The sequence below is a fragment of the Leopardus geoffroyi genome, chromosome D1 (genome assembly GCF_018350155.1).
Source record: "Leopardus geoffroyi isolate Oge1 chromosome D1, O.geoffroyi_Oge1_pat1.0, whole genome shotgun sequence".
NCBI lineage: Eukaryota > Metazoa > Chordata > Mammalia > Carnivora > Felidae > Leopardus > Leopardus geoffroyi.
The window spans coordinates 98,354,838-98,380,845 of NC_059329.1; the positions used below are offsets into that span (position 1 = coordinate 98,354,838).

At 39.6% G+C, this 26,008-nt stretch overlaps 1 protein-coding gene across 35 annotated transcripts in view; it reads right to left on the bottom strand.

Annotated features, from left to right (window-relative positions):
• Positions 1 to 26,008, bottom strand: part of PHF21A (PHD finger protein 21A) — a 196,062-nt gene that overhangs the window by 26,478 nt on the left and 143,576 nt on the right. For 16 of the 35 annotated variants that reach the window (XM_045486644.1, XM_045486643.1, XM_045486647.1 and 13 more), the window contains 3 exons: positions 20,261 to 20,512; positions 18,941 to 19,030; positions 14,862 to 15,155 (listed from right to left, as the gene is read on the bottom strand). In XM_045486644.1, the coding sequence (XP_045342600.1) occupies positions 14,862 to 15,155; positions 18,941 to 19,030; positions 20,261 to 20,512 (636 nt within the window). The remainder of the gene's footprint in view (positions 1 to 14,861; positions 15,156 to 18,940; positions 19,031 to 20,260; positions 20,513 to 26,008) is intronic. The other 19 variants (XM_045486663.1, XM_045486650.1, XM_045486673.1 and 16 more) reach the window with 5 other exon arrangements.

The following is a 26,008-nucleotide window of genomic DNA, read 5'->3' on the forward strand; positions in this document are numbered from 1 at the left end:
GAAAACAAGGGAGCTGGCAGATGCCATTCTCTCCACGCCCCTCCCCACCGCCGCTAACCCGCAGCATAAACACAGAGCCACCTGTGGGAGGCAGCACTGCATAGACACTTGCTACCTAACCAGCTGGCAGGGGCACCACACCCACGAGCTCTCCAGAGGACTCATCCACTCTAAGCCTGCTAGCCTTGGCCTTGGGCTCAGGGCAAATTTTGTTAGTGTACATGCCCGCCCAGCCACTGAGCGCACAGCTGCCACAGCATGCCCTTGCCATCGTGCACCAGGCCCAGCTGTGCCCACCTCACTCCCCTGGCCAGCCTGGCATGCAGTCCCCAAATGCTTTGGGAGATTCCCCATAGGACAGGACTAGTGGCCCAGCGCAAATTGTGCTAACACTACCATCCCCCTCACAAGTTCCTCAGAGGGCACGACCCCTCAGATGTGGTCTGCTTGGGTCCCACTAACACCACAGACAGCAAGCACAGCCCACAACAGGCGGAGAGTCAGTACAGACGACTGCAGTGAAAGGAAAAGTGACTCAGACACAACAGCAGGGCGTAAGCAACACACAGGATACTCTCCTGAAGTGCCAGGTTCTGGTGAACAGGGGACACTGCACTGCAGAGGGCATTCTAGGACCTCTTCTTCATAAAGTCACTACTTTCAAGAGCAGAAGACACAGATGACTTTCTTACACACAGAAACAGAAAAAGAGAGGCAGACAAAGTGAGAGACATTTATCTCTCTGAAATGAAAGAACAGGACAAGGCCATGGTCAGAGATGTAAGCAAAACAGATATAAGTAACATATCTGACAAAGAATTTAAAGCAATGATTATTAGGATACGCACTGAACTTGAGAAAAGAGTGGAAGACCCTTAACATGGAGATAAGGAATAACACAGCAGACATAAAGGGCTCAGTAAATGAAAAATAGGTTGATGGAATAAAGAGAGGGCTGGAAGAAGCTGAAGAATGAATTAATGACCTAGAACACAGAGTAATGGAAAATAATCAAGCTGAACAAAAGAAAGAAAAAAGAACTAGGCAAAATGAGAATACACTTAGAGAACTCAGTGACTCCATCAAATATAATAACAGTCATAGTATAGGAGTCTCAGAAAAAGAAGAAAGAGAAAAGGGGGTAGAAAACTTATTTGAGGAAAAAGTATTTGAAAACATCCCTAATCTGGGGAAAGAAACCAATATCCAGATCCAGGAGGCACAGAGAACTCCCGTCAAAATCAACAAAAGCAGATTCATACACAGACATATTATATTCAAATTGGCAAAAATCGTGATAAGAAAAAAATTTTAAAGCAGCAAGACAAAAGAAGTCAGTAACTTACAAGGGAAAACCCATAAAGCTTTCAGGAGATTTTCCAAAGAAACTTTGCAAGACAGAATGGAGTGGCATGATATACTCAAAGTGCTGAACGGGAAAATTCTACAGCCCAAAATACTCTATCCAGCAAGGCTATCATTCAGAATAGAGAGATGAAGAGTTTCCTAAAAAAACAAAACCAAAGGAGTTCATGACCACTAAACCAGCCCTGCAAGAAATATTAAAGGGGACTCTTTGAGTAGGAAAGACCAAAAGTGACAGTACAGAGGTAGGAAACACAAAAGAAGTAAAAGTGAATATTTCTATTAAAAAAATCAGTCAAGGAACTCACAAAAAAAGGATGTGAAATATAATGACATATACCTAAAATGTGGGTAGGAGAGTAGAAAAGAATGGGTTCAAACTTAAACAATCATCAACTTAAAACAGACTGCTATATGCAAAAGAGGTTATATACAAATCTAATGGTAACCATATATCAAATACCACTAGTACATATGCAAAGAATAAAGACAAAGAAATCCAAATATATCACTAAAGAAAATCAGCAAAGAAAGACAAGAGGGGATCAGAGAAAATCTTCAGAAATAACCACAAGACAGGTTAAATAAAATGGCAATAAATATCTATCGATCAATAATTACTTTGAATATAAATGCAGTAAACACTCCAATCAAAAGAAACAGGGTGACAGAGTGGATTTAAAAAACAAGGCCCATCTATATGCTGTCTATGACTCATTTTAGGCCTAAAGACACAGACTGGAAGTGAGGGTATGGAGAAACATCTATCATGCAAATGAAATGGATGTCAAAAGAAAGCCAGAGTACTAATACTTATATCAAATAAAATAGACTTTATTTTTTTAAATTTATTTATGTACTTTGAGAGAGCAAGCAGAGGAGGGGCAGAGAGAGAAGGAGAGAAAGAGAATCCCAAGCAGGCTCTGCACTGTCAGAGTGGAACTTGATGTGGGGCTCGAACTCATGAACTGCAAGATCATGACCTGACCCAAAACCAAGAGTCAGACGCTTAACTGACTGAGCCACCCAGGCACCCCTAAAATAGATTTTTAAAACAAAGACTGTAACAAGAGATAAAGAAGGACACTATATAATAATAATAATAATAATAATAATAATAATAATAATAATAAGGGTACTATCTAACAAGAAGATATAACAGCTGTAAATATTTATGCACCCAACAGAGAGGCACCCAAATCTATAAAACAGTAACAAACATAAAGGAACTAATCAATAATAATACAATAATAATAGGGGACTTTAACACCTCACTTACATTGACAGACAGATCATCCAAACAGAAATCAACAAGGAAACAGTGGCTTTGAATGACACACTGGAACAGATGGATTTAACAGATATATTCAGAACATTCCATCTTAAAACAGCAGAATACACACTCTTTTCAAGTGCACACAGAACATTCTCCAGAATGACCACATATTAGCCCACAAAACAAGCTTCAACAAATTCAAGAAGATCAAAGATATACCACTCATCTTATCTGACCACAACTTTATGAAACCAGAAGTCAACCAACAAGAAAAAACCTCGAAAGATCACAAATACATGGAAGTTAAATAACGTGCTATTGAACAATGAATGGGTTAACTAGGAAATAAAAGAAGAAACAAAACAGTACACGGAAACAAATGAAAAAGAAAACATGGTGCAAAACCTCTGGGATGCAGCAAAACAGATTCTAAGAGGAAAGTTTACAGCAATACAAGCCTACCTCAAGAAGCAAGAAAAATCTCAAATGAACAACCCGACCTTACACCTAAAGGAGCCAGAAAAAGAACAACAAACAAAACCTACAACCAGCAGAAGGAAGGAAATAATAAAGATTAAGCAGCAATAAATGATACAGAAACTATAAAAAACAACAGAACAGATCAATGAAATCAGGAGCTGGTTCTTTGAAAAAAAATCAATAAAATTGATAAACCCTTAGCCAGACTTACCAAGAAAAAGAGAGAAAGGACCCAAATAAATAAAATCACAAATGAGAGAGGATAAATAACCACCAACACCACAGAAATGCAAACAGTTATAAGAGAATATTGTGGAAAGCTATATGCCAACAAATTGCATAACCTAGAAGAAATGGATAAATTCCTAGAAAAATATAAGCTACAAAAACTGAAACAGGAAGAAATAGAAAATTTGAACAGACTAATAACCAGCAAAGAAATTGAATTAGTAATCAAAAAACTCCCAATATACAAAAATCCAGGACCAGATGGACTTCATGGGTTAATCCTATCGAACAATTAAAGAAGAGTTAATACCTCTTCTTCTCAAACTATTCCAAAAAATAGAAAAGGAAGGAAAACTTCCAAATGAGGCCAGCATTATCCTGATACCAAAACTGGATAAAGACACCACTAAAAAACAAACAAACAAACAAACAAACTACAGGCCAATATCCATGATGAAACTAGATGTAAAAATCCTCAACAAAGAAATACCAAAACGAATTCAACAATACTTTGAAAAAATCATTCACCACAACCAAGTGGGATTTACTCCTAGGTTGCAAGGGTGGTGCAATATTCACAAATTAATCAGTGCAATACATCACATCATAAGAGAAAGGGTAAGAACCATAAGATCATTTCAGTAGATGCAGAGAAAGCATTTGACAAAGTACAACATCCATTCATGATAAAAACCCTCAACAAAGTAGGTTTAGAGGAAACATACCTCAACACAATAAAAGAGTGTTTCATATATGAAAAAGAGAGCTTTTTCCCCAAGGTCAGGAACCAGACAAGGATGTGCACTCTCACCACTTTTATTCAACGCAGTACTGGTAGTCCTAGCCATAGCAATCAGACAATAAAAAGTAGTAAAAGTCATTCAAATTGATAAGGAAGAAGTAAACCTTTCACTATCTGCAAATGATAAAGGATTATCTGATAAAGGACTGGTATCCAAAATATATAAATAACTTATAAAAGTCAACGTCCAAAAAATAAATAATCCAATTAAAAATGGGCAGAAGATATGAAGAGACATTTCCCCAAAGACGACTTTCAGATGGCCAACACATTACATGAAAAGATATTCATCATCACTTACCATTGGGGAAATGCAAATCAAAACTACAATGAGGTATCTCCTCACACCTAGCAGAAAAGCGAAAATCAATAACACAAGAAACAACAGGTGTTGGCGAAGACGTGGAGTAAAAGGAACCCTCTTGCACTTTTGGTGGGAATGCAAACTGGTGCAGTTGCTCTGGCAAACAGTATGGAGGTTCCTCAAAAAGTTAAAAATAGAATTACCCTACAATCCAGTGATCACACTGCTGGGTATTTACCCAAAGAACACAAAAACACTAATTCAAAGGGATACATACACCCCTATGTTGGATAAGTGGACAAAGAAGATATGGTGTGTGTACACACACACACACACACACACACACACAGACAATGGAATATCATTTCGCCATAAGAATGAAATCTTGTCATTTTCAATGACATGTATGGATCTAGAGAATATAATGCTAAGCGAAATAAGTCAGACAAATACCATATGACTTCACTCATGTGTGGCATTTAAGAAACAAAGCAAATGAGCAAAAGGAAAAAAAGAGACAAATGAAGAACCAGACTCTTAATTATAGAGAACAAATTGATGGATACTAGAGGGGAGGTGGGTGGGGGATGGGTGAAATAGGTGAAAGGGGTTAAGGAGTGTACTTGTGGTGAGCCAACAGGTGATGTATGGAACTGTTGACTCACTATATTGTACCCCTAAAACTAATATAACACTGTATGTTAACTAGCTGGAATTAAAATAAAAGCTTAAAAAATAAAATAATTAAAATTTTAAAAATTAAAAATTAAATTGGTGTTCCCATAAAAATGATTAAAAATAAATAAATAAAAGAGATTCACAGTGAGACACATTGTAGTCACACTGTTGAAAGACAAAGGCAAAGAGAGAGTCTTGAAAGCAGTAAGACAGAAGTGATGCATCACACAGAAAAGGTCCTCAATGTGGTTAGCAGCCAACTTCTCCCCAGAAACCAGAGGCCAGCAGCAGGGGGATTACATAAAGTGCTGAAAGAAAATCACTATCAACCAAGAATGCTATATCCTGCAAAAACCTAAGGAAGTTCATTGCTAGTAGATCTGCCCTAAAAGAAATGCTAAAGGAGTTCTTCAGGCTGAAATAAAAAGACACTAGACAGTAACTTCAAGTCATACAAAGAGATAAGAATTCCAGTAAAGGAAACTACACAGGTAAAAACAGAATCCAGTATTTTTGTATCTTTGATTTGTAACTTCTCTTTTAGTTTTCTGTATGAGTTAGAAAAGAGATGCATAGGGGCGCCTGGGTGGCTCAGTCGGTTAAGCGTCCGACTTCAGCTCAGGTCACGATCTCGCGGTCCATGAGTTCGAGCCCCGCGTCAGGCTCTGGGCTGATGGCTCAGAGCCTGGAGCCTGCTTCCGATTCTGTGTCTCCCTCTCTCTCTGCCCCTCCCCCATTCATGCTCTGTCTCTCTTGGTCTCAAAAATAAATAAAGGTTAAAAAAAAATTAAAAAAAAAAAGAAAAGAGATGCATAAAGCAATAATTATAAATCTGTATTAGTGGGCATACAATGTACAAAAGATGTAAATCTGTGACAACAGAAAGGAGGGGCAGAGCTGTATAGGAACAGAGTTTTTGTATACTATTAAAGCTAAGCTTGTATCAATTCAAACTACACAGTTAAAGATTTATGAATGTTAACTGCAATCCCCATGGTAACCACTGAGAAAATAACTAAAATGTACACAGAAAAGAAAATGAGGGCATCAAAAGTATGCACTAGAAAGAAAAACCAAACACAAAAGAAGGCAGTATTGGAGTAACTGAGGAACAAAAAAGACATAAGACATATAGAAAACAAATAGCAAAATGGCTTAAGTCCTTTCCTATCAGCACTTTAAACGTAACTGAGTTCAACCCACAAATTAAAAGACAGAGAGTGGCAGAATGGATTAACAAAACATGATCCAAAATATATGCTATCTATAATAGACTCATCTCAAAGCCAAAGATACAAAAAAGTTGAAAGTCAAAGGATGAAAAAAGATATTTCATGCAAACAGTAACCGAAAGAGTACAGGGATAGCTATACTAATTGTTTGCCTTAAGTCAAAAAACTGTTACAGGAGACAAAGAAGGTCATTATATATTGATAAAAGGGTCAGTTCATTAAGAAGACATGATACATTTTAAATATATATGCACCAAACAACAGAGTCTTAAAATATGAAACAAATATTGACAGAACTGAATGAAGAAATAAAATAGTTCTATAATAATAATAATTGGAGACTTTAATACCTCACTTTAAAGAATGGAAAGAAGGGGCACCTGGCTGGCTCAGTTGGTAGAGCATGAAACTCTTGATTTCCGGGTCATGAGTTCGAGCCCCACGCCGGGTGTAGATTACTTAAAAATCTTTTAGGAAGGAAGGAAGGAAGGAAGGAAGGAAGGAAGGAAGGAAGGAAGGAAGGAAGGGAGGGAGGGAGGGAAGGAGGGAGGAGGGAAAAAGAAAAAAGAAAAGAACATGTAGACAGAAGATCAATAAGGAAATGGAGGACGTGAACAACACTATAAACCAACTAGATCTAACATACATATAAAGCACAGTCCACTCAACAACAACAGAATACACATTCTTCTCAAGTATAATACATGACACATTCTCTGGAACAGATCATGTTTGAGGTCACAAAACAAATCCTAATAAATTTCAGAAGACTTAACATACAAAGTATCTTATCTTCTCTGACCACAAGAGAAAGAAGCTGGAAATCAGTAATAAAGGAAAACTAGAAAACTTAAAAACGTGTGGAAATTAAACACACACGCTTACATAACCAATGGGTCAAAGAAGGAATCACCGGGGAAATTAGAAAATACTTTGAGAGCAATGAAAATGAAAACATAATATACCAAAACTGATGTGATACAGTGAAAGCAGTGCTCGGGAGGAAATTTATAGCTCTAACAGTTTACTTAAAAAAAAAAAAAAAAAAAAGAGATCTCAAACCAATAACCTAACTTTAAATGTTAAAGAACTAAAAAAAACCTTAAGAAACCAGAAAAAAAAAACAACTAAAGCCAAAGCTAGCAGAAGGAAGAAAATAATAAAAGTTACAGTGGAAATAAATGAAATAGAGAACAGTAAAACAATAGAATTAATGAAATCAAAAGTTTATTCCTTTTTCTTTTTTTTCTTTTTGAGAGAGAGAGTGTGTGTGAGAGCGAGTGGGGGAGGGACAGAGAGAGAGGGGACAGAAGATCCGAAGCAGGCTCTAGCTGACAGCAGCGAGCCCGACGCGGGGCCTGAACTCACAAATCCTGAGATCATGGCCTGAATCGCAGTTGGATGCTCAACCAACTGAGCCACCCAGGTGCCCTAAAAGTTTATTCTTTGAAGAGATCAACAAAATTGAGAAACCTTTAGTTGGACAGACTAAAAAAACAGAAAACGCAAATAACAAAAATCATAAACACAAGTAGGAACGTTGGGTGTAGATTACTTAAAATTCTTTTAGGAAGGAAGGGAGGAGAGAGGGAGGGAGGGAGGAAGGAAAAAGAAAAGTTAAGAAGAAAGAAAAGAACATGTAGACAGAAGATCAATAAGGAACTGGAGAACATGAACAACACTATAAGCCAATAAGATCTAACATACATATAAAGCACAGTCCACTCAACAACCACAGAATACACATTCTACCTATCTTACAGAAGAAAAAAAAAGGATTAGAAGAGAGTATAATGAAGAATTACCAACAAATTAAATAATATAGATGCAATGGACAAATTCCTATAAATATAAAAATTACCAAAATTGACTCGAGCACTGGAAAATCTCAACAGACCTGTTACAGCTAAAGAAATTGAAACAGTAATCAAAATCCTCTCCAAAAAGAAAAGTTCAGAATCAGCTTCACTGGTGAATTCTACCAAACATTTAAAGAACTAACACTGATCCTTCTCAAACTCTTCCAAAAAATAGGAGGAAAACATTTCCTAACTTGTTCGATGAAGCCAGCCCTACCTTGATACTAACGCCAAAGACACCACAAAAAGAGAAAATTACAGACCAATGCCCCTTATGAATATAGTGAAACATTCTTTCAATTTTTTTAATGTATCTAATTTTGAGAAAGAGAGAGAATGTGAGCAGGGGAGGGACAGAGAGGGGGAGAGAGAGAATCCCAAGCAGGCTCCACACTATCAGCACACAGCCAGATACAGGGCTCGATCCCACAAACCGTGAGATCGTGACCTAAGCAGAAATCAAGAGTCGGACGCTTAACCGCTGAACTACCTAGGCGCTCCGCCCTGCAGTCAAAAATTTTTAATAAAATACTAGCAAACTGAATCTAACAGTATATTCAAAAGATACACCATGACAAAGCAGAACTTATCCCAGGAACGAAAGATGTAAGAAAACCAATGTAATATACCACATTAATAAATGAGGGCAACTCTTCCCCAACACATGATCATCTCAATAAATGTAGAAAAAAGCATTTGTCAAAATCCAACATTCATTCATGATAAAACACTCAGAAATCTAGAAATAGAAGGAAATGTCCTCAACTTTATAAATACAGGGTACTTCTGAGAAACCACAGCTAACATCATACTTAACAGTGAGAGACTGAATGCTTTCGCTCCGAGATCGGGAACAAGAGAAGTATGCCCACTTTCACCATGACTATTCAACATTGTGGTGGTAGTTCTAGTCAGAACAATTAGGAAAGAAAAGACATAAAAGGAATCAAAATTGGAAAGGATGATGTAAATCTATCTCTATTTGCAGAGGATCCTACATATAGAAATTCCAAGAATCCACAAAACAACTACTAGAGCTAATAAAAAAATTCGCCAAAGTTGCAAGGTACAAGGTAAATGAGCTGTATTTCTACATAACAGTAATGAACAATTGCAATAGGAAATTAAGAAAACAATTACATTCATAATAGCATCCCAAAGAATAAAATACCTAGGAATAAGTTTAACTAAGGAGACAAAAGACTTGTGCACTGCAAATTATAAAGCACTGCTGAAAGACACAAAACTAAATAAATGGAAAGACATCCACGTTCAAGAATTGAAAATTCCAACAGCTTTTTCTTGTCGGAAGAATCGGCTTTTCCAATTCTCAAAATCACGCAGGAATTGCAAGGACCCCTGAATGGCCAAAACAATATTGAAAAAGAAAAACGTTGGAGGACTCACACTTTCCAATGTCAAAACTTACTACAAAATTACAGTAATTAAGAGAGTGTGGTAGGTACTGGCACAAAGACAGAGCTACAGACCAAAAGAATAGGATTGAGAGTCCAGAAATAAATCCACACATCAATTGCCAATTGGTTTTCAACAATGGTGTCATGATCATTCAAATGGGGAGAGAACAGTATCTTCAACAAATGGTGCTGGAACTGCATATCCACATGTGAAATAATTAAGCTGGACCCTTTATCTCATACTACATACAAAAATGAAGTCAAAATGAACTACTAACTTAAATATAAGAGCTAAAACCGTACAACTTCTTAGAAGACAAATTAGGTTATGGTAAATCTTCATTATCTTAGATGTCAGCATGGATTCCTAGATAGGACACCAAAAACACAAGCAACAAAAGAAAAAAACAGATACACTGGACTTCATCAAAATTAAAACGTTTTGGGCATCAAAGTACATTATCCATAAAATGAAGAAAACACAGGCTTCCAGAAAAGAAAAAGTGAAAAGACGACCTACAGAATGGAAGAAAATACCTGCAAATCATATATCTGATGAGAGTCTAGTATCCAGATTATACAAAGAACCCTCACAACTCAACAACAAAAAGACAAACAACCCAATATAGAAACTGGCAAAGAACTTGGATATTTCTCTAAAGAAAATATACAAATGGCCAAAAAGCACATGAAAGATGTCCAACAACAACATTAATCATTAACAAAATGCAAATCAAACTCACAATGAAATACCACTTCACACCTACTAGGATCGCTATAATTTTTAAAAAGGGAAAACAGTAAGTATTACCAAGGATGTGGAGCAAACAGCATGCTCACACATTGCTGGTGGGAATGGAAAATGATTCAGCTGCTGTGGAAACAGTGTGGCAGTTCCTCAAAAAGATAAACCCAGAGTTGTCACATGATCCAGTAATTGTACTCTTAGGTATGTATGTACCCCCAAAGAATGGAAAGCAGGTATTCAAACAAATGTTTGTACATAAATATTCATAGGAGCACCATTCCCAATAGCCAAAAGGTAGAAATAACCCAAATGTCCATCAATGGATGAACAGATAAACAAGTTACGGTATATACATACTATGGACTATTATTCAGCCATTAAAAGGAAATGAAGCACTGATACCTGTTCTAATGTGGATGAATCTGGAAAACACTATGCTAACTGAAAGAAGCCAGACACAAAAGGTCACATATTATATGATTCCATCCAAATGAAATACCCAGAGTAGGTAAATCTAGAGAGACAAACAAGCAGACTGGCAGCTGTCAGTGGGAGGGAGAGGAGTGGATGGAGAGTAATTATTGACTAGATACTGGTTTTCATTTTAGGGTAATAAAAAGGTTTTGGAACTAGACAGAGGTGGTGGTTGCACAACACTGTGGATGTACTAAATGCCACTGAATTGTTCATTTCAATGTTCATTTTTATGTGGTATGAATTTCACCTCAGTTAAAAAAAAAAAACGGGGGAAAACCAAAACCAAAACACAAAAAAACAAAAATGGAGTAAGCTAAAAGTCTGGTCTCTATCAGAGATTACAAACTATCGTCCAGAGATGAAGTTGCCCTACAGATATTTTTTTGCTTTACATAGTGTTTCAACAGTTACCAGTATTTTTAAAACTAGGTGGCTTCTCAAAACATCGGGATTTCTGGCCATTCTTGGAAATATTTCTGTAGGATAAAAACTGGCTATTATCAAGCAGTAGTTGCCCCCTGAGACGGTATTACTTTCCCATTTACTACAGTCTCTTCCACATTCTATGGTCTTCCTGATACCAAGGCCAAATTTAAATTTTGTCATGCTTGCCTCACTACTTTAAACAGAAACTAAGAATAAAAGTGGGATATCTCTTATACTCATGCTCCCACTGAAAATGGAAAAATAAAAGTCCATGTGTTTACTTCCAGCCTGCTTTACTCGTTTGTATTTACTGCCTCACACTCGTGACTATTTGAATTTAGAAATCCGGTTCTTTTTGGTTACAAAGATAGAAATCAAACACTCCGAACAAGATTAGAATTAGGTTAACCATTTACACCCTGAATTCCAAATTCACCTTCTGAGACTTGGCTGCATGAATAATCAAAGTTAGTCACTTGCAAATAAATACATGTCCAAATAGTTTCACCAATCGAGGTTGAATAAATTTGGATTGAAGGCAAAGCAAAATCCATCTCTGGTCACTCGGACCTCTTTTCCCTGCTAGAGCACCAGTGTTAAAATGGAAGGTGAAGAGTTACCAGCTCACGTTTACTAAGAGGGAAGAATGGAAGTTGAGGAGAATACATTGGATAATATTCTCATCTTGGAAGCACTGTTTAGATCCTGTTTAGAGGATCTTGTGTAGGTTCCTATCCAAGACACACAGGGAACCCAGCACTTTTTTTTCAGTAGCTTAGCCTTGGGGACATACACAGAGGTCTTTGTTGCAGGGGTGGGTGTGGTGGATTAAGAAACGAACATAATTCCTGAGAACTAACTGCATCAGGGGCAGTCTAATGGACTTTAAATTAAATGCTTTAGCTCGTTCCATCATTAACAGGTGTTTAGCCCCATTTTGTAGAGTGCTAGAGAGGACAAGGACATAAAAGTCAGCGGTATGGGGGCTGTAAGTCTGTCTGGTTCCATCTACTTTTCTGCCTAGAACACGTTTCCAGCCTCAAAGCTCCTCAAACTCTAGCACTCATTTTCTCAGAGTCGCAGCGTAATGTGGCTTCTAATGAGGGTAAGACAGGGAGCTCTTATCTGGGCTGAAGGAAGTTGGCAATGCCTGACAGGGGAAGAAGTGAGGCACTATTGTTGTAACTGACACTCCCTTCTTCCTTTTCTATGCCAAGGTGGGAGGCCTCTGAAACTATACAACTTGCCATGCTTCCTCCCCTGGAGGCACAGCCTCCATACCTGTTCGAAATGCACTACAGATTGAGCTCTGTGAGGGTATAGGCTTTCATTTATCCACCCTTGTATTTAGGCATCACACTCGGCGTAGCAACTGGCACGTAATCAACGTATTTTTATTAAATGAATGTTATCACCCTAAAAGAAACAGAAGAAAGCAGAAAGGAACCCATCTAGCCTTGTCACATAGAGAATGCTGGACGCAGGTTCTGGTAACTCTGTGAGCAGACTCTAAGTAGTACTTCTGTGGCTACATATTTACATTGCTTTACTCTTTAGCCCATCTCTGAGATCCCCTAATGGCTATAAATGTGATACTGGAAATGAAACACAGAAGAGAAAAGAAGGATAGCAGAAAGATCTAAAGTAAGAAAATTCTGAGAATGGAGTCCAGTCTAAAGAGCACCCCTGCTGACTGAGCTTGCTAACCTGCAAGCCCGTTATGGCAGGTGGTCTGCTAAACTAAAATAGCAACGGCTGATTCCTCTATTAGATGAACAAAAAGAGAGACCATGGAATTTACTGCTTAGAAAAGCTTTTTTAAGATTTCCTGAAAACCTTTTTACAGCATTAAAATTAAAATTAAAAACTCTATTAACATATAAGTCCAAAACATGAAAAGATATTCAACATCTAACATGAAAAAAAGCAAGTTACAAAATATAGATTGTTTTTTTGCTTTAAAAATGTATTATAGAAAATATGGAGGAAGATAATCTGAACTGTTCATACTGTTCAAGAGTCAGGAGTTAGAATTATGGGGAAGTTTACTCTTTCCACACATTACGGGGTGGATGCACTTTGTACATTATATAGTTCTATAATGTTAGAATTTTCTTTCATAATTAATATGTATTATCTTAGATGTGACCAGAAAAAATAAGAAATGCAAAAATAAAAGGAAACTGAAAAAAAATGTCTCCTAAAAGTATCTATATCGAAAGAGAGGTCAAAAAAAATACTATTTAGTAATCTAAAGGAGTGTCTTGAAACCACCTTCTTTGGAACTCTAAGGCCCCTCACGTTCTTTGAGAGCCAGCACAGGACACGAGGGGAGATGATCTCCAGACATGCCCCTACCCAAACTTCTCAGCTTCAGTATTTTACTTTTATGTTTTAATAATGAAGTTCTGCCGATAATGCGTTTAAAAGCTCATTATCTAACACGGTGTATCTAAAAAGGTGTAACTATTTCTGAAATGTTCCTCAAAGCACTTTCTGGGGTCTGAGGAAGCTTTCCAGGAAAACAGATGTGTTTTCCCTTGTGTTTTCTGAGCACAAGATTTTAATACCTAGCTTTTTAGTGGAAGGTCTGCTGCATTTATGAGCTGTCTGGATAGAAAGCCGGGTGCTCTATGCATAAGGATCCTCTGTTCAAGAAGGCCAAGGCAGCAGGAAGCCTCTCATACCCCACCATCTGGCCAGCCTCTCTGAATCATGGTCAGCCATCCAGAAGCAGAAGATTCAGGATCACTAGAGACTATTTTCAGATGAATGAGAACTCAAGCCTGAGCAATTAGAAATAGGTCAATGACTTTTTAAAGCAACTTTCTTAAAAGACGATGCTTTTCTTTGCAAAATTCTTTTCTCATCACTGGTCTTTCTTTAAATAGAATATGGTAACTGCCTATAAATCCTTTTTCTTGTTTTTAGAAGTCTTCTGTTACAGAACTCGTAAGTATTTTTGGAGGTTACTGGTATTTCTCTAGCCTTGAATTCTTAAGAGAAAATCTGACTTTAGAAATATAAACGAGAGGCTTCAACATCTGAGCTAAAATAAAATGTCTGTATTCTCTAGAGTTAAAAAATGCTTTTTAGAAATTTTAATTTTTTCATTTGGCTCTTCATTATCTGTAATAACCAGGGCAAATCTTTCAAATGAAATCCTTTCCCTTGTTTTGTTTACTCTTCCTGACTTTCACAGCCGTATCTTCATCTGGATTCTTATTGGGCCGAAACTAATAAGGCATTTTCTGTGCATTATATCTCTGTGCTTCCTGACTGAGACCAGCAGAACCCATCTGTGAATTTCTGCTTCAGAACCAGCAGGGGGAGCTCACTCACACGGGAATCTGAATCCCTCTGCGCAGGGATGGTGGGAAAAACAACCCAACTTTCTTCAGTAAGACTGGCCCTTTTGCATTATGGATAAACCATCACATGATAACCAACAGGTTACGGACAGTGGTGCTGAGATAAAGAGAAGAGTTCTTGAGAGAATGTATTCAGAGACAGCCCAGCCTCAATGGCAAGGCCACTGTCCCCAAGCAGATGCACACTCTGCCTGTACCTGTTTTTCAAGGCTTGGCTTGCTAAGCTGTACAGTCTGAGGTCCAGCGAGTCTGGTCCCTGGAGTAGCTATCACAATGCTGGTGAGCTGGGCCATAGGGAACGTTTTGGCTATGGTTGCAGTCTGCCCATTGACGACACGGACGGGATGGATGGAATTCTGGGAGGTAGGGAGGGTCGTGGGGGTGAACTTGGTCAGCATGACAGGCCTCTGGATAAGTTGAGGAGCTGCAAGCATGGGAGGAGGTGCTGGGGCAATAGGAATGTTATTCTGGGCCACAGGCTTGGGTCGAACCTATGGGGAAAGAGAGAACAATTACTGTATTACTTCAAGAAATTTCATAAGTCTTGTAAGTCTAAAACATTGCCAGGTCTTTTATACTATATATGTGAAATGGTATTGAGTACCAATATTTATTAATATTCATTTTGGTGTTATTAGTCCTATACATATCAGGATATATAATCTTATAGAAGACTCATCAGCTCTTAACGGTGTCCAAACGCTACCCTACAACATGGTTCTTCTGGATCCAAACCTTAGCTCCTTCTCCCATACCATGCTGCTTCCTCAGGTTGAGATCAAACGCCTAATCCAGAGACCGGTCTCACCCAGAACTTGTGCCCAGTATGGTAATGATGCGGCCATCGATCTTAATTCACATTCTAAATTTCTTCATGTCCGTGAATTCAGTTCAGCCCAGCTCCTTGCTCTCTAACTCCCTGTTCTCGGCCACTCCCTCTCTAAGTCACATTTGTGGACTTCCTCCTCTTCCTCTGCCCAATCCTAAACATTAAGTATTTCTCAGAGTTTTGTTCTGGAACCTCTTTTTTCCCCAATCTTCTCACTCTTCCTGGGGTTTTTCACCCATCCCATGGCTTCAATTACCATCTATGTACTGAAGACGTCCATCCACACTTGCATCTCAGGACCAGACATTTCCGAATATACTCAACTTCCTGGCATGTACCTCTACTTGGAAATCTCATAAGAAATTAAAAATCAGCATGTCTAGGGGTACCTGGCTGGCTCAGTCAGTGGAGCATGAGACTCTTGATCTCAGGGTTGTTAAGTCCTAGCCCCATCCATGTTGGGTGTAGAGGTTACTAAAAAATAAAATCTTTCAAAACAACATCAACAACAAAATCAACATGTCTAAAACTCACCTGTTTGTTCCTCTAACCCTCTCTTCCTCCTATTACCATCACCTTGGTAAATGGCTTTCTTGCTAAATACACTTCAGAACCATTCTTGATGCTTCCTACTTCACCTCTACTTCCTAAATCCTTCTCAATTATGGCTACTTCCTAGGTCCTTACTGCCACTTATGTTTGGCTTACTGAAACGGTAACAAAAATTACAATGAAAAACATGAGGTCAGCCTTGCTTGGGTTCAAATCCTGGTTCCTCCCACTTACTAGCCAGGTAGCCTCAGTAACATATCTGATTTAAGCCAGCATTTTTCAAATTTTCTATACAGTGACCCTATGGGCAAAATCCTTTCCCTCAATGCATGAAATTTTGACCTTCAGTTAACGCTCCAGCTCTGTTCCCCTGGGAACCTGATTAAGGGTAAGAATGTCAACTATGTTACCAGGCAACATTGCTTACGGTAAAAATGATCCCTCACTGCTAAACTGAATCCGAACTGAATCTGAACAAGGAGCATTATAAATACTTGATGGGACGCTCTGCTTTGGGCTTCATGCAGTGGGGTGACTCTTGTAACTGGGCATGTCCACTGGGAGGACCCTGAAAGCCATGCCTACAGAGTTGTTACAAGACGCACTGGCTCTTGTGAAGCATAAGACTATTGTGCCAGGCTGGCTCTACCACGGTCTTCTTCAGGATCTCATGTCCCCGCATCTCAGCAATCACTAGACGGCTGCAGAGACTGCTATACGGGCTGAAGCAAAATGTCTTGACGCTGTCTTGCTGGTAAGCTCTGGTTTCTGTCTCACACTGTTCCAAGTACACTGGTACCAAATATGGGCCTGGACAGTCTTGTGAGTCTGAGTATTTAGCTGAACTTAAGATGCCCCGGTGGTGTGGGGCGCCTCGGTGGCTCAGTCAGTTGAGTGTCGGGCTCTTGATTTCTCCTCAGGCCACGATTTTGCGGTCGGTGGGTTTGAGCCCCGTGTCGGGCTCCGCGCTGACAACGCAGAGCCTGCTTGGGATTCTCTGTCTCCCTCTCTCCGCCCCTCCCCTGCGTGCGCATTCTCTCTCTCTCTCAAAATAAATAAACTTTAAAGAAAAGAAAAAAAAGAAGAGCCGGTGGTGGCTGCTGCAGACACACAGTAGGGAATACATTTCATACTGTAACCAGCACACACACATAGACACATGTCTGTATCTCTACAAAACAAAAACTTCACGAAACATTACATGTGTGCTAGGTACTCTACCATTTCACATTCTGTTTTGCTGATTTTATTTAAAAACTCTGGTTACAATACATTATACTGATTTCACACAGCCTACTAATGGGTCATGACCCACCGTCTGGAAAACATGGGCTAAGCCCTACGTTCCTTGTCTAAAAAAAAGTAATACCTAACTTTCACAAGGCTATTGTGAAGATTAAAATAGATAACCCATAAAAAGTGCCGAACACAGTAGGTGGCACATAGCGGGAGTCTCTAAACATTAGCTGCTATTATTGTTGATGATGTCCTAACTATACCTCCTGCCCACAGTCTTGATCATCTTCAATCCATTCTCCACACAGCGGCAAGAGGGAATTTTCTAAAACAAAGATCTGATCATTTCAAGCATTTGTTTAAAAATGCTTTCATGGATCCCCATTGCTCCTGGGTTTGTCCCAGGGCCTTTTGCCCAAACTCCTACACAGCCTAGAAGGCCACAAGATCTGGCACAATGGACCTCTCCAGCTTCACCTCTTGCCTTAGCCTGAGTCAGCCACATGGCCCACTATGCCTAGCCACACCAAATCTCCTTTGGTTCCTTAAGCTTACATGTATCTCTCTATCCTGGATTTGCATATATGCTCTACCCTCTGCCTGGGGCATTTTTGTTCTTCCCCCAAAATTTGGACAGGCTAACTTTACTAGGATTTTAAGTCTTAGACTGAATGCCAACTCTTCCATGAAACTTTCTATAAAACTTAAGAATGAGTTGGGTGTCCCTCCCACATGTGGTCAGACTAAACTGTACTTCCCATAATGGACACTGTAATTGTCTGAACACATGTCTGAAGCTCTCTGAGGACAGAGAACAGGCTATCTTGAAAACTGGCATATCCACAGTGCTTAGTGCCTTTTTTGATATGCAAGGTATTTATTAAGGATCTACCTGATAAATGACTGAAATCACCTTCTCTCACATTAGCAATGCCCATCCCTACCACACAGGCAATTCAGAAATCACTTATGGCCACTGAACACAAATTTCTTTTCTCTTCTCTCTTTGCCTGCCACATGGGGCCTCAGATGGGAACTCCTAGCCTTTCTACCTGGCAAGTCAAGTCCCCTCAAAACCCAGACTGGGGCAATCCTGACACTCTGTAATGAGAATGGTGAGTTCAGTCCGATTATCAGGAGAATATGGGCAAGCAGAGCTGCTTGAGCCCAGGTAGAAAGTTCCCTGTGTAGACCCCTAGTCTAAACCTCTATAGGCAAGGTTTTGTGTTTAAGTATGATGCTTAATGCCATCACCTATCACAGTAAAACTAAATGGTTTCTACGAGTTAGTTTCGCTATTGTTTCCTTCCCTACTCTTTGGCATATAGGAAAAAAAAAAAAGTAGTAATTATATTCCTTCCCCACTGGTAGGCAGGTTTGGTTAAATTTCCAGTAAGTTAACATTGTAAGGTTTATAATGGTGCTATCTTAAATTTTCCTTTTCTTCTCATCCCTCTGCTACTGCCTTTGGTCATTGCCTAGAAACCCTGGTGATAAAATACGCCTCTTCATGGTACAGAAATCAGCAGGTAGAATCTTCAGCCAAGTCAGATCTGAACACAGCTGAGCTGATAAGCACACTTCAGGCTGCTTAGAAAGGGCCCATGAGGACTTTTGTCTCGGCTAACCCATCATTGGGCCTGTCACTAATTTACTCACCTGTGGAAGAAAGTTTGGACGTGGAGTGAGTCGAGGAGGGGGGATAAACTGTGGTACTTTGATGGGCTGAGGAGGTGTTGCCTGAACCTGCTAAAAAATGGGAAACATAAATAAACCAGAGGACAATAATTGTTCAATATCAAAGCTTAGGCGTTCTTCAAGTAATTTTAGCATCGCTATTATCTGGGTCAGATAATCCTTTCTAAAAGTTTTCATTGTAGAATTACCCATCTGAATTGACTCTGCCTTGAGAAAACTGTCTTACTCTCTCACCTGCACGCTACAGTCTACAAAATGAACCAACCGCATTTCATTTTCCTTACCTGCCTCATGTAAAACACAGCAGGCTCAGCAATCTTAGACAATTTCCTTTGACATTCAAGAACTCTTGCATGTACGTATTATAAAAATCAAGACTGGATCCAAAGTAAAATCAAACTTGCTGCCTGGCCAAATGGGCTTCTTCCTAATAGAAGAGCTTTATCTAGCGGTGAATAGCTTTGTTCCTGTAGAGAACTCTCTAACTCTCAGCATTTGGCTGAGATAGCTGGTTGCTTCTCTCAAGATTCCTGGTAAGTGCTGAAGCGTCACTTCACTGCTATCTAGTTTCACTCGTCACTGGTCATCATTCAAAAACCACCAAGAGCTCTTAGCTGGCATTTTAAGAAAGGACTTTTCCAAACCACAATTTGGTTCTATTTCCCCCAAGCTTCAGAGAGCATCAGTTTCTAAATGGTTTTACCCTAGACTCTCATCAACAATTTTGGTTCAAGTACTTCTTCTTCAAGGGATCTTTTTTTCTGATGGACCTTGGACACGGACATTGTTAATTTTTGGATTTCTCGAATATTTGTAAAGCGCCTCAGCTTGCTCTGGGACTTCCTGGCTGCAGCCCATTTCAACTAAACTAAATTTGAGCTAAAGGAATTCAGCAGGGAGTTTTCCCCAAATCGGTAATACAGAACCAGAGAGTGTAAGCATTCGAGTATCACAGGAAGGTTTGCGAACAGGATGGAGAGAGATACATGAAACAGTGTGCATGCTGCTATGAAGGACGTTCCCCCACAAGCCAGGTCATAACTTTGACCTCAGGTAACGCACTGCATGCGTTTTGGTCCTTGGTGTCGAGGACACTTCTACAGCTGTTTGAGCACCCGGCAGGAATGCCATACTCCCTTGTCAGCCCCAAAGGCAAAACTTGGTATGGTTGAATGACGGAGACTAAAAAAATCCAGCAGGGGCATAAAATGGATATACTCTACAAATGCATATCCTGAACCCTCTCATGTGGGCACACATGAGTAGCAGCTGCTGGCTTACCAGAGTGACTGTGTTTTTTGCCACAATTTGGACAGCCTCTGCCCCAGGCCCAGTGACCTTACTAGACGTCTGGAGGTTGACCGGTGTGGTCTGCACATCAGTGCTGAGCACAGCCTTCTGACTGTTGATGGCGGTCACCATAGCAATGGTAGGTCTCTGGCCCACAACAGAGGCAGGCATGGTCGCAGTTGCTGCTTTCAAGACGAGAGGTAGTGTCTTTGTGGTAATCATAGAAGCTGTAGTTACAGTCTTCTAGGAGACATGGAGAACAGATATTAGGACACTGAAGTGTGACCCCGCTAAACAATATGCTGCTAATCCCCAGAAGAAAACAATGCAACGATTCTCACGATCAAGTTTCTCACTAGAACATTTCTTATGGGTACGCACAGCACACTTCTTACTATAGGGAAGGATAATCTCTAGTTTGTGCCAGGGTTTTCAAAGTTAGCTTCCAGTTCATAGTAATAACTACAGACAGATATGGGCACAGGATTTTCAACAATGAATGGGGTGGGTTTACAGATAAAGAATATGAGTATACCTATTTAGTCTGGTTTTTTATTCTTTTCTTGCTCTCAATTAATTTAAACTCTGTAGAAGTTGCAAATCAATGAGGTACACACCATCTCTATCTTTAATTGCTACAACCTCATCAATATGAAGAAAGCCATCATATAATTCTGGTTATCTGCCTCCTGTGACACAAAAGCTGGGATGAAAGGACAGTGTCTTTTCATTCGAGTGTCACCCTAGAGAGGAGGAAGGGAAACTCGCGTGAGGATTTGCACAATTGTTGCCTCCGAGGCAGTAAATCCCAAACTCTAGATACTAAAACCTATTGACCGACTAGTTTTGTAAATACCAGCTCTCGATATCAAAGGGATGTGAGTCACTAACTACCATTTCTTCTCTGGAGGACTGCTGCAGAAGCGATCAAAGATCCAGTGAGATATGACAAGGTGGAAACAAACACCTGCGTTTCAAAAAGGCTTATAGATCAGAGGATGAACAGAGGTGGCGGGGCTGACTGATGCTCCCCGAAGTGCCACTGTGGCTCTGTAGCCGCAGTTTCCAGACTTCTGACTAGAGTAATTAAAGGGGCCAGCTATGAAACAAGAAAACGCAAACAACCTTGCTACGTGGCATACACGCCTCTCTTGTGCCGCTACTCACTCCAGATCTAAACGTTTCAGGGACGTGAAAGTTTATCTGGTCCAATATGCTCATTCTGATTTTGACATGACTCCACCTTTTTCTTCTTATTCTACATTTGCACTGTCCAATTTGGTAGCTACCGGCCACATATGGCTATTTAAATTCAAATTAAAACAGAATAAAATTGAAACATCAGTTCCTCAGTCACACTGTCTACATTTCAAGTGTTCAAGAGCCACTTGTGGTTAGTGGCTACCAAACTGGACAGTGAAGATTTCTAACACCGCGGAAAGTTCTACTGGACAGCACTGCTCCAGACCAGTGAAAAGGACCCCGCTGTCCCTGAAAGAGATCTGGACAAATCCCCTTGTGCATTTCTATTTCAGTGGCTGTGTCAGAACTTGTGTATTAAGTTGTTCTTTTCTAGGTAATGATTTCTATGTTCTGCCGTAAACACACATGTACGTTATCTCTTAACCTCTTTATTTTCTTTCAATGAAAACAATTAATGACCTCGCCTCATCTAACCCATCGTAGCCTATGAGCAATCCTTATTAATGCTTGTAATTAAAATCACCCAAATCTTTGTTTTCTCTTCTCTAGTCAACAACACAGGCGCATCTCATTGTCCTTGCCACCGCCTCCTCAAAGGTGAAATGGGAGTAAGAGGGGAATGCTGATATTTATCCTGGGAAGTAGTGGGTCATCTGCTATCTATCCAGGATAAAAACCAAACCAAAGCTAAATGCTATATGTCATTAGAAATATCACGGGAGGGGTGCCTGGGTGGCTCAGTTGGTTGGGTGTCAGATTTCAGCTCAGGTCATGATCTCGTGGTTTGTGAGTTCAAGCCCCGCATCAGGCTCTGTGCCAACAGCTCACAGCCTGGAGCCTGCTTTGGATTCCGTGTCTCCCTCTGTCTCTGCCCCTCCTCCGCTCATTCTCTGTCTCTCCCTCTCTCTCAAAAATAAATAAACATTAAAATGTTTTTTTAAAAAAGAAGTATTATGGGAGTGTAGCAGGAAGGGCTGACTTTACATTGCCAGCTATTTATAATAAGTGTTTTTATTTTTTATTTTTATTTTTTTTATTAAAAAAATTTTTTTAAACGTTTATTTATTTTTGAGACAGAGAGAGACACAGCATAACCCGGTGTGATATCAGCCCTATCTTTCAGTTTAAGACATTAAAACACAAAGAACTTTTCAAGCGGTAAGCAAGTCACACAGATGCCATTCCATCTTGTTCCCAGCACAGGTTATGGAAGTAAAAGCTCTAATCAGCAGAACTCACTGACATGGGTTTTAAAAAAATGGTGGTGTGGGGCGCCTGGGTGGCACAGTCGGTTAAGCGTCCGGCTTCGGCCAGGTCACGATCTCGCGGTCCGGGAGTTCGAGCCCCGCGTCGGGCTCTGGGCTGATGGCTCAGAGCCTGGAGCCTGTTTCCGATTCTGTGTCTCCCTCTCTCTCTGCCCCTCCCCCGTTCATGCTCTGTCTCTCTCTGTCCCAAAAATAAATAAATGTTGAAAAAAAAAAATGGTGGTGCATACTGTCGCTGCTTTGAAAGAGGTCATGTAATTTTGTTTGAGGCGTCCTTGGTTCACGTAAATTATCACCAATATTTTGAATAATCCTAAAGTGATTATGCTAAAAAACGGAGTAAAACCTCAAACTCACCTGAATTATAATACTTACCATTAACCGCAACACTTAAAAAACCCTGAAAGCTAACAAATTTGTTTGTTCGCATCTTAGGTTAGCATTTTATTCTAGTTTATATTTATTTGTAGCCAATTTCACAACATGTATTCTAGCATCTACATAATCCTCTGTATACACAGGCACAAGACCTGGTGCTATATTCACCAATGAAAACTTTCTGAAAAATGTATTTATGGGGCGCGCCTAGGTGGCTCAGTCGGTTAAACGTCTTACTCTTGATTTCAGCTCAGGTCTTGATCTCACAGCCCCTGAGTTCGAGCCCCACATCGGGCTCTACGCTGGCAGTGCAAGGCCTGCTTGGGATTCTCTCTCTCCCTCCACCCCTCTGTCTCTCTCTCTCAAAATAAATAAACTTAAAAAAAATAAAAATATATTCACTAACTAGTTATTGACACCAGGTATTAACACAGGTATTGCTTAAATCTCTACCCCTGTTCTGGTGCTTACTGTATTCTAAGTACCTGGAAATAGAAACACAACCCTTGGGAGTGTTAGAGTTTAGATGACAAAGAGAATCCAGAATTTTGAAATCCAAACCTAACGAAAACCTCTGACCTTTTTGGCAAGAAGAAGAGAAGTCACAGAGAGGAAAGGTGTCCAACAACAAATAAAATTATTTTTCTGGAAGCTGTGGTTAGTGTCTGGCTGGCTGATGCCACCCAATTGTGATCAGCTTCAAGATAAGATAGCAGTTTCCACACGGTTTCATGAAGAGGTTACTTTTGACAAAACCCAAAGTGCACCAACTAGAAGTTAATGCCGAAATACAGGCCAAGAAGCACTAAAAGCAAAATCCTTTTTATTTTATTTTATTTTTTTACCAAGTTATTATTGTTGTTTACCTGCAGAACATGAGGTACTGACTTAAAACAGACAGGCTCTAATGAACAAATGAGAAGTTAGAGGGATTATTACTATGGGCTCTAATGAACTTCCATACCTATTTTAGACTCTTTTCGTTTAATTCTGAGTGGAAGGTAACTGTTGCACACTCAGACGACTGCAAATAGAACCACCCCAACCCCCTTTTTGGCCCTAAGAGTTTATTTTCTATTTGGTTTTTTTAACTGCATGCTTCTTTACATTTGTATTACATCGTTAAAAATGACAGGGTTGTGAGAAGTTGAATAGAAGTTGAAGGGTATACCTGCATTCAACTCTTCCTATTTTTTTCTATTTTCCTTTTTTTTTTCTATAGATTGAAAAAATGTCAAAATCTACATACAAGGATGAGCTTGAGTTAACTGAGTAAAGGGAGCTGTTCCCCCCACTCCCCTTGCCTTGGTCCATGCTAGAATAAAAAACTTTCTCTTCCTAGCATCTCCTCTTTGTCTGCCTTAATTGCTACTTAATAGCCATTCCTTTCTGAACCTAGATATTTAGTATAGGACATATGCAACCTCCCATTCATTTGTCCTTGAGTTCACGAACCTTTAATGACTCCCTATGACTGCCCCAAACCCCAAAGGTTCTGTCTGCATTGGAGGGCTTCTACAAGCTAGTCTCTTTCTCCCTTTCTCCCTTTCTCTCCCAGAGTCCATGCTGCAGCCACATCAGCCTCCTTGCTGTTCTTCGGGCATGCATTTACTGTTGTGACTCCATGCTTTTGTCCGCACCGTTCTCTACATCTGTGATGCTCTCCCCCCTCTGCTCCTTCACTGAAATTGCATTCATCTGTCCACATCGTGCTCAAATGCCACCTCATTTATGAAGCATCTCTGATCCGTCTAGTTAAAATTACTTTGTCCTGTGGTCTTTTCACAGATCCTCACTGGTACTTTCATTTTATTCTTCTTTGTTAGTGGTTTACATTTTCCTCTCCTCTAAACTTTCAAAATTCTCCAAGACAGAGATTCTGTCTTATTTGTAAATCTACCTTCTACATTGCCTAGTACGGTGTTTGCATATAATAGAGACCCAGTAAATATTTACAGAATGAATGAAAATGATGGTAATAGACTAGATTCTAGGCAGGGACCAGGACCACCAGAATCTAGCACACCGAGAGCATCCAACAAATATTGACGGTTTACTGTAAAGACAGAAACCAAAAACTTGAGAGTCTTTTGGCTTTTAACATTAAAGGTCTGCATTTAACAAAACAATAATATAAAACAAGCTTAGCTAAATATATCAGGTCCCCTGGCCCCCTTACCATCACTCACCATCCCAAAGCAGCACAGAACTGAGATTACTAGGGAAGGGAACAGCTATCGGAAGTATTCCATAAGTATTTCCTCTGATTTGTAGGACAGGGAATGTTACTTGAACAGAAAGTTCCCGGGTTAAGAGAGAAAACTCCCACATACTAGGAAACAATGAATTCTACCACACTCCTTCCATGTAAACACTTTCTGATCAAACTGCATTTTTCCAAGAGAACAAACTAATCAACTCCAACAAAAGTAATCTGATAAGCAGTCCTTCGGAAGAAATACAAATCCTGGCCAGGGGGTTTTAAAAGTGGGTCTGAATGCCTCATTTTCAAATAGCCTTGAAGTGGAGATGATGGTAAAATTTATACTCTAGCTATCTGATTTACAAAGGAATTACTCTTTTTCTTACTTTGGCATTTTCTATAACATTGGCATTTCTTTTTTTGGTATTATAGGGCAGTACAGAAGAGGAATGGATGGACAGACTTTTTCACCGGAACATCTGGGTTCAAATCTTGGCTCTACCACATATCCCACACCTCTATGACTTTCGGTAATTACTTAATCTCTCTATGCCTTGGTTTTCTTTTCTAAAAAATATCATCATCATCATCATAATCATAATAATAATAATAGCCTTTTTAGGGTTCAGGTAAGGACTGTGTATGTTATTTACGTAAAGCACTCAGGAGAATGGCAGTAAATAGCAACCT